This window comes from Budorcas taxicolor, chromosome 11 (genome assembly GCF_023091745.1).
Source record: "Budorcas taxicolor isolate Tak-1 chromosome 11, Takin1.1, whole genome shotgun sequence".
Classification (NCBI taxonomy): domain Eukaryota; kingdom Metazoa; phylum Chordata; class Mammalia; order Artiodactyla; family Bovidae; genus Budorcas; species Budorcas taxicolor.
The window spans coordinates 84,565,926-84,582,214 of record NC_068920.1 but is presented as its reverse complement, the minus strand read 5'-3'; the positions used below and the strand labels follow the sequence as shown (position 1 = coordinate 84,582,214).

Here is a 16,289-nt window from a genome sequence, read left to right as displayed (position 1 = left end):
GCAGTAGCTTTTATTGATAGTCTAATGCGGACAGAGAAGCTGCTGCCAGCCACCGATTAATGGGGGTCTGTGTGCTGAGCCGCAGGTAACAGAGAAACCGGGACAGCTGTGCTTTCATCGGATGACCTCCCTCACCAGGCAGTAGGTTGGATTACTTTCACTGTGGACTTCATCTTCCTGGTTGGTTTGTGTGTAGGCTGAAAAATAATCCCTTCCTCTCCACAAAAAAAGGCAGGTCCTAATTGCTGGTAACCAGTTTACACTGTGCATGCTAAGTCACTTCAGTCGTGTCTGACTCTTTGCGACCCTATGGACTATAGCCCGCGAGGCTCCTCTGTCCATGTGATTCTCTGGGCAAGAATAGTGGAGTGGGTTGCCGTGCCCTCCTCCAGGGGATCTTCCCAACCCAGGGATCGAACCTGTGTCTGTTATGTCTACCTGCATTGGCAGGCAGGTTCTTTACCACTAGCGCCACCTGGGTAGCCCCTGGTGGATATTGCCTTATATATCAAAAGGAATTGTGCAGATATGATTACGTTAAGAACCTTGAGATGGGAATGTGTCTTGGGTTGTCCCAGAGGCTCTAAATGCTATCAAATGTATCTTTACATGGTGTGTCCTTACACGGTGGAAGCAGAGGGAGATTTAACACAGTGGCCGCGGAGGCAGAGATAGGAGTGATGTGGCTCCAACCAAGGGATGCCAACCAGGAGCTGGTGGAGGTGAGGAATGGGTTCTACCCTGGAGCCTCCAGAGGGAGTGGGTCCTCCTCACCCTTGATTTTGGCTTGATGATAATGATTTGGCACTTCTGACCTCTGGATTTGTGAAAAAGTAGATTTCTCTAGGAAAAAGCAAGAGAGTTCCAGAAAAACATCTATTTCTGCTTTATTGACTATGCCAAAGCCTTTGACTGTGTGGATCACAATAAACTGTGGAAAATTCTGAAAGAGATGGGAATACCAGACCACCTGACCTGCCTCTTGAGAAATCTGTATGCAGGTCAGGAAGCAACAGTTAGAACTGGACATGGAACAACAGACTGGTTCCAAATAGGAAAAGGAGTATGTCAAGGCTGTATATTGTCACGCTGCTTATTTAACTTCTATGCAGAGTACATCATGAGAAACACTGGGCTGGAAGAAACACAAGCTGGAATCAAGATTGCCAGGAGAAATATCAATAACCTCAGATATGCAGATGACACCACCCTTATGGCAGAAAGTGAAGAGGAACTAAAAAGCCTCTTGATGAAAGTGAAAGAGGAGCGCGAAAAAGTTGGCTTAAAGCTCAACGTCCAGATAACGAAGATCATGGCATCTGGTCCCATCACTTCATGGGAAATAGATGGGGAAACAGTGTCAGACTTTATTTTTTTGGGCTCCAAAATCACTGCAGATGGTGATTGCAGCCATGAAATTAAAAGATGCTCACTCCTTGGAAGGAAAGTTATGACCAACCTAGATAGCGTATTCAAAAGCAGAGACATTACTTTGCCAACAAAGGTCTGTCTAGTCAAGGCTATGGATTTTCCGGTGGTCGTGTATGGACGTGAGAGTTGGACTGTGAAGAAAGCTGAGCGTCGAAGAATTGATGCTCTTGAGCTGTGGTGTTGGAGAAGACTCTTGAGAGTCCCCTGGACTGCAGGGAAATCCAACTAGTCCATTCTAAAGGAGATCAGTCCTGAATATTCATTGGAAGGACTGATGCTAAAGCTGAAACTCCAATACTTTGGCCATCTCATGCGAAGAGTTGACTCATTGGAAAAGACTCTGATGCTGGGAGGGATTGGGGGCAGGAGGAGAAGGGGATGACAGAGGATGAGATGGCTGGGTGGCATCACTGACTCGATGGACGTGAGTTTGAGTGAACTCCAGGAGTTGGTGATGGACAGGGAGGCCTGGCAAGCTGTGATTCATGGGGTCACAAAGAGTCGGACATGACTGAGCGACTGAACTGAACTGAAGCCACCGAGTTTTTACAGTAGCCTCAAGAAATTAATACACTTAGGTTTCCGCTTTCTTGGTGGTCAGTGGCTCTTGCCCTTCTAACCAGGGCTCTGAGGAATCAGGACTGAGATGGACACTAGGGAACTGAGTGCTGGGGGAATATAGGGCACTCTGTACTTTTTTTTAACCTTTGTAATTTAAACCCTGTGAATTTATCACCTATTCAAGAAATAAATAAAATTAATCCCTGTGGCTCTGGGAACCACTGTAAGTAGTTTGTTGTTGTTCAGTGGCTAAGTTGTGTCTGACGGTTTGTGACCCCATGGATTACAGCATGCCAGGCTTCCTTGTCCTTCACCATCTCCCGGAGTTTGCTCAAACTCACATCCATTGAGTCAGTGATGCCATCCAACCATCTCATCCTCTGTCGCCCCCTTCTCCTCCTGCCCTCAGTCTTTCCCAGCATCTGTAGTAGGGGAACATGGTTCATTTTATTTATTCATTTCCATGAGTCACATCCAGTGCAGTTTGTGTCCTGTGCAATGCACCGTGGGTAATTCTTTTCAAATTGTCACTCCACAAACCTTACCATCCCACCTGCTTTATTTTCTTCTCTGTCCATCATACTTCTCAGGTTTGGGTCTAGGTCAGTAGCAAGACTGAATTAAGTGGGAAAAAATGAATGAGGGTATAATGATTATTATGTCTTTAAAAAATACGTATTTATTTACTTTTTGGGCTGTGTTGAGTCTTAAGTTACACCACACAGGATCTTTCGTCACGACCTGCGAACTGTCTAGCTGTGATGCGGGCTCAGTTGCTCCGAGGCATGTGAAGATCTTAGTTCCCCAAGCAGGAATCAAACCTGCGTCTACTGCGTTGGAAGACAGATTCTTAACCAACTGGACCACCAGGGAAGTCTCAATTATAACTTTTAATTTGAATTTTAAAATGTAATTTAATTAAAAATCACTTTAGCCTTACCTCTCACTCTTTATCAGGGCTTCCTAACCAGTAGGCTGAGACTTAATTCCTCAGCCTTGGGGAGTGTGAGGCAAGGCTGGTGGCTTCCACTTCAGAAATGCTACCCCTGATGCCAGTATGCTCTATTAATTACATGCTTTTCTGTGTGTGCAGTAATGTGAAAAGGTTGGTAAATACTGATCTAGGTAAAATGTGACCTTATATTTAAAAAAATACATGATGCATGAAAACAGCTATGGAAAATGAATAAGCAAACTTGTTGGGTCTTTGGGAAAATTCTAGTGATTATTTTGCTCCAGTGTAGGAATCTTCAGCCTTTTTTCCTCTCTGACGCTCGTGATAAGATGGTCATAATCTGGTGCTCTCCTGGTGGAGGCACTGGCATTCCTGCAAAACCTAAAAGCAGGCTCAGATTCCGTGTCTCCCACACAAGCCTGTAGAGAAAAAGAAATAACAGTAACATTTTAGGAAATGGTCTTGAGTTCACTCTTATTTGGTGGTGGTGGTGGTTTAGTCGCTAAGTCGTGTCCAACTCTTGCGACCCCATGGACTGTAGCCCACCAGGCTCCTCTGTCCATGGGATTTTCCAGGCAAGAGTACTGGAGTGGATTGCCATTTCCTTCTCCAAGGGATCTTCCCAACCCAGGAATCGAACCCAGGTCTCCTGCATTGCAGGCAGATTCTTTACCGACTAAGCTGTGAGGGAAGTCCACTCCCACCCCCTAAATATCCCTTCTAGTGGCATGCATTGGAGAAGGAAATGCCAACTCGCGCCAGTGTTCTTGCCTGGAGAATCCCAGGGAAGGTGGAGCCTGATGAGCTACCATCTGTGGGGTCGCACAGAGTTGGACACGACTGAAGCGACTTAGCAGCAGCAGCAGTAGCAGTGGCTCTAGGGTGTTTGATGGAGTAATGTAAGTGCTGCGAGCCACAGGCTAGGGATGGGAGGAAAAGAAGGAAGCAGCTGCTTCTCTGCGCGATCGGGTTTCCAGCATCCTCCTTCACCCCTGCCTCCGATGTGTCTACCTTTTGATGCCCGTAGAGCGAGTGAATGGGGGGCGAGGGGAAGGGGCACAGGTCTCGAAGCAGCCTCTGCCTCTGCAGGTAGAGCTTGATGGCCTGCAGCAGCCGGCAAGGCAATCCTCGCAGCGCAAAGCGATGGAGTCCTCCTGGCTTGAGACGCACTGGACAAGGCCCTTTCACTCTTATTTACCAAGAAATAAATCATCAAAAACTCTCTGTAGGAACCATGTCTTTCTGATTCACCTAATAACTTACATCACACTAGAGAACCACTATCCTCATGGAATAACATTTCGTATTGTGGCAAGCTGAGTATAAGTTAATTTCAGGCCACCATGTAAGAGAGAGATTTTTCTACAGTACTAGTGATAAGCAAACAAATTTTTTAATGGTATTACATGCTGTATATTAATAAGAGCTTCATCAAGTTCAATTTTCATTTGTTGAAGTATTTGTTGTTCTGTTGCATCCTGGTGGGTCTGGTGATGTTGGTGATGCTGTCTGTTCTTTTATGTTTTCTGGAAAAGTAACTAAATTAGTATGTTAGTGTAGTACTATCTGAAGAAATCTAAGTGCTATTAAAATGCTTAAAAATAAAATGATCAATTCTTCTTTTGTTCTCTTGACAGGATAATTGAAGCTATCTGCATAGGCTGGTTCACTGCGGAGTGCATCGTGAGGTTCATCGTCTCCAAAAACAAGTGTGAGTTTGTCAAGAGACCTCTGAACATCATTGATTTACTGGCAATCACACCGTATTACATCTCCGTGTTAATGACCGTATTTACAGGCGAGAACTCTCAACTCCAGAGGGCTGGAGTCACCTTGCGGGTGCTTAGAATGATGAGGATTTTTTGGGTGATTAAGCTGGCCCGTCACTTCATTGGTCTTCAGACACTTGGTTTGACTCTCAAACGATGCTACCGAGAGATGGTTATGTTACTTGTCTTCATTTGTGTTGCCATGGCAATCTTTAGTGCACTTTCTCAGCTTCTTGAACATGGGTTGGACCTGGAAACATCCAACAAGGACTTCGCCAGCATCCCCGCTGCTTGCTGGTGGGTGATTATCTCTATGACTACAGTTGGCTATGGAGATATGTATCCTATCACAGTGCCTGGAAGAATTCTTGGAGGAGTTTGTGTTGTCAGTGGAATTGTTCTATTGGCGCTACCTATCACTTTTATCTACCATAGCTTCGTGCAGTGTTATCATGAGCTCAAGTTTAGATCAGCTAGATATAGTAGGAGCCTCTCTGCTGAGTTCCTAAATTAATGCATTGCAGAGCAATTCTTGCACACACTTCATTCATTTGATCTAGTTGACGCTACTTCATGTTTATGCGTTTCTTGCTGGGTGAGCGCTGCAGTGGTCCTGTCCTCACCTTGGTGGAGTAAAAATTGTCCTTCCCAGCTGAAGGGATAAAAGAATTTACTTATTATGGAGTAAAGAAGATTGAGATTGCAAAGGAAAGGGAATGTCTCCTAGAATAAATTTTAAGATCTTATTTTATTTAGACTTGTCTCTTCCCTGCCTTGAACAATTACACTTTTTGTGTTTGTTTTAAAGTATATTATTTGAACATTTTAAAACTGAAAGCTACTATTTTCCAAATGTTTTTCCATCTTGTGAATACAGAAGAAGCTTGGAAGTTACAGTGTTTTTTGTTGGAGAGTAACATTTTCATTTCTAAATGTTTTGTAATCTCTTATATCAATGTCAGAAGTATCCTGGAAACATATGTCAGATGCAGGAACTGTTTAACAAATACTTTGAAAATTTGGCCAAATTTTAAAGTGTAGAGTGGAGCTAGTAGATACAAGCAAGAATAGTATTTAAAAACTTCTCCAGCATATTTCTCAATTATCTGATTTATTTTTGTTCTTATTCTCCTTATCATACCATAATATAATATGGTATGATATCATACCTTATCATACCATAATATGATATGGAAGCTTGAGTAGGTTCTTCCTTTTCCATTTTGGATTTCTTTTTTTCTCTGTCTTGAAATGACTTAAAAGAGTGTTGTATTGTTTAGCAGTTTATTGGAGTTCATTTTATTTGAATTCATTGCTGTTACTAGATGTTAATTGTCCTAACATTCAGATATCCAAATAAGATTTCCAACATTAAAATGATAATAGAAATAGTTTGATATTGCAACCCATATTTATCTTCTTCTGCTCTTAATGTCTTTTTTTTTTAAAACTAAACACCATGTGTTTAATAAGACTTAAGATGAAAGCATATTTATGTAACCATTTTATACCAAAGTCATACTTAGATGTTGTCACTGGATTGTCTTAAAAAAGAAATGAAACATTTTCTTACTCTTGGTTGCTGTGTAGCTAAGCCAATTTTAAACCAGCTAAACGCAATGAATACATCAGTATTTGAGTTGGTCTTCACCATTGGCAATTATAGCTATGCCAAAACTTCTTGTAACAACATTGAGTAATAGGCCACACTAATCTGGCTAGGTTATTAGGACTAGATAATATAAACTGATAATGTTAACAATCTGAATTAGAATTTTGCTTTGTTAACCAGTTGCCATAAAGCCAGCAATATATAAACACAAAAAACTAAAGTCACTGATTCATGAATAATTTAATATTATACATTGTAATTTAGTGGGGATGGGAGGGAGAGCAGAGGAGATGGAAAGGGGATATATTTATCAAAGAAAGGGTTACCAGAAGTGTTCATTAAAGGAATATTAGCCATGATCTAGTTCAAACCTTAAGTAGTACAGGTAAAAAACTGGGGCAAGAGAGAATGTGATTGTGAAGGAGTTAGGATTAAAACCTCTGAGAACCTAGTCCAGCAGCTTATTCTTAACACACCCCTGGATTTCAAGAAAAGCCTTGAGAAGCCACTCTGCTTTGCTCTTGCTACTGCTGAGGTAATAATAGCAAAACCGTTCCTTTTCCCTGACTTCTTTTCCTGAGTTTAGGTGATTCCCTAGTGGCTCAGACGGTAAAGCGTCTGTCTGCAATGCGGGAGACCTGGCTTTGATCCCTGGGTTTGGAAGATCCCCTGGAGAAGGAAATAGTAGCCCACTCCAGTATTCTTGTCTGGAAAATCCCATGGACCGCTGAGCCTGGTAGGTTACCGTCCATGGAGTCGCAAAGAGTTGGACACGACTGAGCGACTTCACTTCACTTTGGTCATTAAGACTCTCATCCCAGGACTTCCCGGTGGTCTAGTGATTAAGACTCTGAGCTTCCACTGTAGGGGGCATGGGTTCAATCCCTGGTCAGGGAACTCAGATCCCACGTGCCCCACAGTGTGACCAAAAACAAACAAAACCCCCTAAACAGGGCTCTTGCCCCATCTTTTCTACTATCGCACACTGGTATGTTACTCATTACGTACTCAAACTCTTTTGTTTCTTGAATATTCAGTGTACTCCAGTATATTTGAAATAGATAGCATGGATTTCTTACCTATTTTGATGAAAGCTTTGTCATTTATGCAAGTAATAGGCAAGTGATAGCATCCCCATATTCCTAATAAGACAGCCGTCCATTTTGCTGGCACTGGGAACTCCTCGTGAGAATATGTCTTACCTCCCCAAGTCAAGTTTAACTATCCTGAAGGCCTGGATCCCCTCTCTTGCACACACCTTCATGTCCCCACAGCATCTGTGATAGACTTGGGCACAAACTGTTGACTGATTTGGGAAGAGAAACTACTTTCGGAAGAGGCAAGGGGAAACACATGCTTGGTTGTGTGTGTGCGGAGCCACCTGGGTGAATACGCAAGCATACTTTGAGGCTGCCCTGAAGTAACTAGTAAGAAATCTCTTGGTGACGTCAGACTTCATAGGACCAGTTCTCATAAAGGAGCATGTTAGATAAATGTTAGTGGTGGTTCAGCCGCCGCTGTACTTAAGATGCTGATGAGACCTGGTAGACTAGTTCATTCATGACTGGAAAAAGTATATATCATGGATATTGTAGCTTTTTCAGATTGAAGGCATTTTCTTATAAGCTTCCCTGGTGTTATTGCCTTAAAAAATAGTAACTGAGTAACAATTCTTTCATAGTTGTACTTTCAGAGATTTCTCATCACCGAATCTTCATGGCAGAAATGCTTTTGTTAGGACCTGTATTAGTCCCAGTAAGTCAGATGTTATCTTAAATTAGAATGCCCAAGGAGGAAAGAAGAAGTCCAAATGTTTGTTCTCATTTTCTCACCCGTGAGCTTATGTGACTTGATCTTACATATAATTTGTTTTGTTATCCTCTGAAGTGGGATTCTTCAGGATTGAAGTTCCAAAGTTAGGGAACATATTTGAAAGTGAACATACTCTAACAATTCAAGATCTTCTTATCTTTTTTCTTTTACGACTCTATTGTTGCTGGTTGCTATAGTTGCCTTTACTTTTCTGTAGGGTTTTATAGTTACTTGTAAAACATGTTTCTAAGTTCTTACTTTCTTAAAAATGTGGAAATGTATTCTTTCAGAGTGGCTATCAGTGAGTCAAAATAATATGTTCTGTTTTTAAACTTTCGTCCAGATGTCCTAGGTCTCCAGTGATTTGGGAAGAGGAGAAATGGGGTTAAGCTGGATGTGGATATTGGAAGAATTTTCTCTGTTGGCTTGGTATTTTCTAGAAGCAGCTTATTTTTCCTCTTTGCTATAGAAATGAAAATTAAAAAAACTAAAAACTCCTAGCTCTGTTTTATTATTAATGCTTATGTAGCTCTAAATTTAATAAATTTAATGAATAGCTTCACAAAATATTCCCAGTAACCTCTGACCCTACATAAGTGTACACTTAAGGTATGCAATGTACATTCCAATCAAACCTGGTATAAATATTTCATAGGGTTGTAATAAATGACAACTAAAGGGCCCTGGAGGCCTTCTGGTTTACCTTGCCTCTTTCTGCATCCTTCATTCTATCCAAATGTTTGCAACTTTGCTCCCAGTGGGTTGTGATTTAGCCATCATCACCCACAGTGAGCCCAGCTAGCCCTGGTTTGGCTGGCACTTCCTTGGTTTTAGCACTAACTCTGCTCCCATCCTGAGAAATCTCTTAGTCTCAGGTGATCTGGCACAGTTGGTCACTCTAGTGTCAGATCAGGCCTCAGAAACCTGATTTTCAGACTTTTGATTCAGCACCCTTTGGACTTACTTTGTTTTTTTTATTGTAACATCAGAAAGCATGAAGGATTTCTCTTAAAAATGTTTTGGGGTCCTTTTTGTAGGTCATATAAAAATCAGATGTTGCTTTTAGGTGCCCTGCGTGTCAGGAAGGAAGGCTTGGAACCAGTGTATAGGGAACTCAGATTTTCAATAGAGTTTTTAAATTGAAAAAACTTCACAGTTGTGCACTTACTCACATGTAAGTAAATAAGTGCAGTTATTTCATAGTTTATCATTTCATTATTTAGAAGGGCCAGGTTGAGAAATGTCAGAGCTGAAGAGGAAGTAACATGGGTTGAAGCATTAATGGAATGTTCGGGAAAAATTCCACTTTGGTCAGGGAAGGTTTCATACACTTCTGTTTGTTCAGCATGCTTTCATATGGTGTTTTGCTTCCTGCTTTTCCAGACCCATCTGTACTTGGAGGACTGGGCATGTCAGTTCTGACCCTGTAAGTAAACTAATAATTTGCTGCCCCATGCAGTTGAGCCTGCCATAGACTTGTGAGATGTCACCCACAAGCATGACTACGTTGTCCCATTCTGTCATTAACATTTATTTTGCCTTTACCAACTCCAAACTTATACCTAAACTTTGGGATTTTTGCGGTTCTCCCTGACATTCCTCAGCTACTGAGATTTTGAAGTGGTATTGTGGTGGTGGTTTAGTCACTAGGTCATGTCTGACTCTTGCGACCCCATGGAATTTTCCAGGCACAAATACTCAACTGGGTTGCCATCCTTCTTCAGTGGATCTTCCTGGCTCAGGGATTGAACCTGAGTCTCCCACGTTGCGGGTGGTCTCCTACATTGCAAAATAAATGAAAGAAAAATATGCATAGCTATGGCCACACACACACTTCTCTTGTATCAGAGTTGAGGGTTTAAACTCAAATACTGCTCTCCAGTAAGGAAGTCAAATTCCCCTGTCCTCTGCATTGTCATGCATTGTCATTTTTACTGCTGAGCCTCCAGGGAAGCTCACAGACATTCCTAACAAGCACTTGAACTTTTGACTATTGATGCGGCTCAATCGTCAGTTTATTATTTGTTAAGGAATTGAATTGGATAATCTGCATTTATGCTACCAGTTCAGTTCAGTTGCTCAGTTCAGTCGCTCAGTCTTTGCGACCACATGGACTGTAGCACGCCAGGTTTCCCTGTCCATCACCAACTCTTGGAGTTTATTCAAACTCATGTCCATTGAGTTGGTGATGCCATCCAACTATCTTATCCTAATTTTGAACAAATTAATTTTACATATCTTTGGTGAGAATCCTTTGATTTATATTTTAAAATATCAACACTATCCCAATATACATTTAGTGGATGAAAGCCAGAGGGAATATATATTATTTGGAGTTCACCTACCAGCACTAAGTAATGCTATGTCATTTATGTCTGGAATAGTATTTTTGTTTACTTTATACAACATTGTATTGAAACTGAGACGAAAATTTCCCATGACTTTATACTTTAGACTTTATCCCTTCTAGACTTCAATTATTTTGATCGTTTTGAAGTAATTCTGTAGTTCTGCCCATGACCGAGTAGAGGCCATTTGTGGTGTGTATTGTTATAAAGTGTTTTTTGTTCTGTTTTTCTTTTTCATTAAAGAAGTGTAAATAATGACAGATGTTTTTGCTGTATTAAAATACAGTGATTTGTTCAACTTAATATACGGCTTTTTAACTGTGTGTTATAAGTTTTATCTTGCAGGTCCATTGAATTTCCATGCTTTCCTTCTCTACCATTCAGAGTACAGGAGAGTCTGACTTCCTTAGTGGAGAGCAGTATTTGAATTTAAGTCCTCAACTCTGATATACGAGAAGTGTGTGTGTGTGCCCATAGCGATGCATGTGTTTCCTTTCATTTATTTTAGCCGTAGCCACTCTTTCATATGAAATGTTTGAAAGTAAAATGCAAAATTATGAAATCAATATAATGCTGAGCTTTCAGGTCTGTGTGAAAGGCTGTTTGTTTTTTGTTCATCAGACAGAAGTGGAAAGTTTAGACTTTTTGCTTTGAGATAAACTGCCTAAATTCTTACCTGTATTTTTACTGATTCAATAATCTTTACCAGTGGAAGGTTGTTGTTGTTTTTTTTTTTTTTGTAAAAAACAAGTAATTCAAATTATGTAATAGTATAGTTTTAAAATTATAATAATGGGTCACGGTTCCCTTCTTGAAAACTTCGGCTTACATAAGAATCACTTTTAATTAGCTCTTCCAATCAATTCAGTTTAAAAAGATAAGAAAGAAATTGAACGTATGTATGTCTGTGTCTTTTTCTGAAATACAGTTTTATTAATGCACTTGTCTGTGCTCCAGTGCATGGCAGAGATAGGAACATTGTAGCATGCAACAAATAATTAGGTGCATCCACTTTTTATAATAAGTAGGTTTCCAAACATTAGTATGAAAAAAAGTTTGTAAACTTCATCATATTTCATATACATAATAATGGATGTGTACAGGAATTCAAGTAGGGAATTCTTTTAACCTGTGAGTCATCTTTCTGTTGTGTTACTATCTCCTGATCTATGTGTTTTTTAGATTTGACTTTTTGTATATGTAAGAATGAGGTCTCTTATGAAGAGCATACTTGCATGGGGATCAGACTCATATCAAATTATTGAATAGCAGCTATGTATGAAATCAGATTTGATGAATTATAGCATTTGACTTAATGACAATTTTTGTCAGCTAATAGAAGAATGTGATTTCCTGATCCCCTAAAAAGTTTTCTGAGGGGTAGCTGGAGATGAAAGGACGAATACCTTCTTTTTATTATTTGTTCTAAATCTTTTCTGCCTTTCCCTTTCTCAGTTTAGTAATTCACTTCCTATTCTGTTGAAAACCGGACAAGTGAGGTTAAGCACGTCTTCACCACGCCAAGGGGCAAGCAAGGGGCTGGAAAGAAGAATGAGAAATAGTTACAGGATATTTGACTAAATTGATCGACGCATTGTTAACATTGTGGTTTTGCTGATAAACTTTAGGCGATCTGGGAAGATTCAGTTCAGTTCAGTCGCTCAGTCGTGTCCGACTCTTTGCAACCCCATGAATCGCAGCACGCCAGGCCTAAGGGAGTTTAAAAAGTGGAACTAAATAAATATAAGGTGGTATTAACAATGTGCGTGGTTTTCTGTTTTTTTACAACTGGAGATATAATTCACATACCATAAAGTTTATCGTTTTTAAAGTATGTAAATCTGTAGTTTTTTGAATAGTCACAGAGCTATGTAACCATCACTACCAAATGTTCTAATTCTAGAACAGTTCTTTTTTCATTTTTGGCTGCACTAGACCTTTGTTGCTGCGCGTGGGCTTTCTCTGGTTGCGGTGAGCGGGGGCTACTCTCTAATTGTGGTGCACAGCTGCTCATTGTGGTGGCTTCTCTGCTTGTGGAGCATGGGCTCCAGGGCACACGGGCTTCAGTAGTTGTGGGACACGGGCTCAGTGGTCGTGGTGCACGGGCTTACCCTGTGGCTTATGAAATCTTCCTGGTCCAGGGATCAAACCCGTGTCCCCTGTATTGGCAGGCGAGTTCTAACCCACTGTGCCACCAGGGATACCCTAACACATTTTTATGTACCCCGTACTCTTTCTCAGGAACTCTTCACTCCTCCCTTACCCGTCTCCCGACAACCACTAATCTGCTTTCTGTCTCTAGGGATTTGCCTAGTCTGGACATTTCATATAAATGGAAACGTGGTCTTTGTGTCTGTCTTTTTTTGCTTAGCGTAATGTTTCGAAATTCATCTATGTTGTAGCATGGATCAGTACTTCATTCTTTTTATTGTTGAATAATTTTCTATTGTATGGATATACTACATTTTGATTATCCTTTTCTCATTTAATGGACATTTGTGTTATTTTTATTTTTTGACTGTTGTGAACAATGCTATTATGAACATTCATGTACAAGTTTTGTGTGAACGGTATGTTTTTCATTTTCTTGGTATATACCCAGGATGAGATTCCTGGGTCATATGATAAGTGAACATCGCTCCGTCGTGTCCAACTCTTTGAGACCCCATGGACTATACAGTCCATGGAATTCTCCAGGCTGAATGCTGGAGTGGGTAGCCTTTCCCGTCTCCAGGGTGTCTTCCCAACCCAGGGATCAAGGTAATAACATCATGTTTAACTTTTTGAGGAGCTCTCATACTGTTTTTTGAAGCAAGTGAACCATTTAATATTCCCATTAGCAATATATGAAGGTTCCATTCTCTCCAACAGTTATTTTCCTTGTTCTTCTTCTTTTTTCTTTTTAAATAACAGCCTCCTAGTGTGGGTATGAGTTGGTATCTCACTGTGATTTGGGTATGCATCTTCCTAATAGCTAACGATGTGTAGTATCTTTTCATGTGCTTATTGATTATTTATCTACCCTCTAGGGAGAAAGGTCTAGTCAAACCCTTTACCCATTAAAAAAAATTTTTTTTAATTGTTGACTTTTAAGAGTTCTTTATATATTCTGAATATTGAACTTTATCAGGGACGTGATTCGCAGATATTTTCTCTCAGACTAAAGAGTTGGCTTTTCATTTTCTTAATGATATCATTTGCAGTACACACGTTTTCACTTTCCGTGTAGTCCAGTTTTAGTTTTTCTCTTGCCTTCTATGCTTTTGGTATTGTATCTTAAGGAACTCAAGGCAATGAAGATTTACTCTTATGTTTCCTTCTAAAATTTCTATGGTATTGTCTCTTAGCTTCAGGACTCTGATCCATTTCGAGTTGATTTTTTATATATGGTATGAGATAGGGGTCCAACTTCATTCTTTTGGAGGTGGATATGCAGTTGTCCCTGTATCATTTGATGAAAAGACCGTTCTTTCCACCACTGAGTGGTATTGGCATACTTGTCAAAAACTGGATAACTGTAGATTTGTGGGTTTATGGATTCTCGGTGCTTTCCCAGTGATCTACGTGTCTGTTCTTATGCCAAAACCACATAGAAGACTCTTGCTTTGTAGTAAGTTTAGAAGACAGGAAATGTGAGTTCCTCTTCTACAAGGTTGTTTTGTCTATCGGGTTTCTCCCATTTTCATATGAACTTTAGAATCAACATAGCCATTTCTGCAAAAAAGGCAGTTGGAAGTTTGATAGAGACGGCATTGAATCTGTAGATCAGTGAGGGGAGTTTTTCCATTGTAACAATATAAAGTTTTTCAATCCATGGACATAAGATGTCTTTCCATTTACTTAAGTGTTCTTTAATTTCTTCCAGTGTTTTATGGGTTTCACTGTACAAGTCTTGTGCTGCTTTCATTTAATTTATTCTTAAGTGTTTATTCTTTTTGATGCTATTATAAATGGAATTGTGTTCTTAATTTCTTTTTCAGATTGTTCATTGCTAGTGTATAGAAATACAACTGGTTTTTGTGTACTGATCTTATATCTTATAACCTTGCTAAACTTATTTATTAGTTTTGGGTTTTTTTGTTTTCCATATATATATATATAAAAGATAATATTATCTGCAATGAGAGAGAATTTAACTTTATGCTTCCTTTTTTTCTTTCTCTTGCCTAATTACCCTGGCTCAAACTTCTAGTACAATGTCAAATAGCAGATGTGGGAATGGACATCCTTTTTTTTTTCTTGACCTTAGAGGGAAAACATCTAGTCTTACACCATTAAACATAATGTTAGTATTCCTGTGATCAGGTTGAGGAACTTGTATTCCTAGTTTCTTAAGTGTTTTTTTTTTTTTTTTTCACGAAAGGGTGTAGGATTCTAACAATGTGTTTTAATGAAGAAAGAGACAGATTTGGTTGTGAATTGAGATGTTGTACTGTGTCAGGAAATTTTCTTGAAGTGAGTTTCTAAATCTATATAGGATGCTACTCAGGTTGAAGCCATAGAAGTGCTTGTTGATGATTTTTGCAGTTTGCCAATTGATATACATTTAATGGTTTCTAAGGCTATTAAACCGATTCTGTTCATTAACCCAAGTTAATTTGAGTTTGTGTTCAATTGCCTGAAGATGTAGAGACATACAGACACAAGAGATAATTTGTTTCTGTTGGTTGGTTTAATTTAATGCCTTTTTATTACCTGACGTTTTGCTTCTCAGACTTGGATGTTATAGGAGTCCTAGGAGAATGCCAGAGGGTGTTGATAAAAGCAGCTCTATCTCCCTGAACAGTCAGGGTTAGAACCCTTGCAATTTTCTTCTTCTGCCTGTTTGGAGGATACCGTGATGGAAAAGCTTCCTCATTTCAGTTCAATTCAGTTCAGTCGCTCAGTCGTGTCCGACTCTTTGCTACCCCATGAATCGTAGCACACCAGGCCTCCCTGTCCATCACCAACTCCCAGAGTTCACTCAAACTCACGTCCATCGAGTTGGTGATGCCATCCAGCCATCTCATCCTTTGTCGTCTCCTTCTTCTCCTGCCCCCAATCCCTCCCACCATCAGAGTCTTTTCTAATGAGTCAACTCTTCGCATGAGATGGCCAAAGTACTGGAGTTTCAGCTTTAGCATCAGTCTTTCCAAAGAACACCCAGGGCTAATCTCCTTCAGAATGGACTGGTTGGATCTCCTTGCAGTCCAAGGGACTCTCAAGAGTCTTCTCCAGCACCACAGTTCAAAAGCATCAATTCTTCAGCGCTCAGCTTTCTTCACAGTCCAACTCTCACATCCATACATGACTACTGGAAAAACCATAGCCTTGACTAGATGGACCTTTGTTGGCAAAGTAATGTCTCTGCTTTTGAGTATGCTATCTAGGTCGGTCATAACTTTTCTTCCAAGGAGTAAGCGTCTTTTAATTTCATGGCTGCAATCACCATCTGCAGTGATTTTGGAGCCCAAAAAAATAAAGTCTGACACTGTTTCCACTGTTTCCCCATCTATTTCCCATGAAGTGATGGGACCAGGTGCCATGATCTTTGTTTTCTGAATGTTGAGCTTTAAGCCAACTTTTTCACTCTCTTCTTTCACTTTCATCAAGAGGCTTTTTAGTTCCTCTTCACTTTCTGCCATAAGGGTGGTGTCATCTGCATATCTGAGGTTATTGATATTTCTCCCGGCAATCTTGATTCCAGCTTGAGCTTCTTCCAGCCCAGCATTTCTCATGATGTACTCTGCATGTAAGTTAAATAAGCAGGAGGGCATCAGAGGGCAGACACACTGAAACCATAATCACAGAAAACTAGTCAA

General features: G+C 40.2%; 1 protein-coding gene across 1 annotated transcript in view; it reads left to right on the top strand.

The window, feature by feature from the left end:
• The window catches only part of KCNG3 (potassium voltage-gated channel modifier subfamily G member 3), a 50,576-nt gene extending 45,346 nt beyond the window's left edge, over positions 1 to 5,230 (top strand). The window contains exon 2 of the mRNA XM_052649577.1: positions 4,585 to 5,230. Within this exon, the coding sequence (XP_052505537.1) occupies positions 4,585 to 5,230 (646 nt within the window). The remainder of the gene's footprint in view (positions 1 to 4,584) is intronic.
• Positions 5,231 to 16,289: the final 11,059 nt, after the last annotated feature.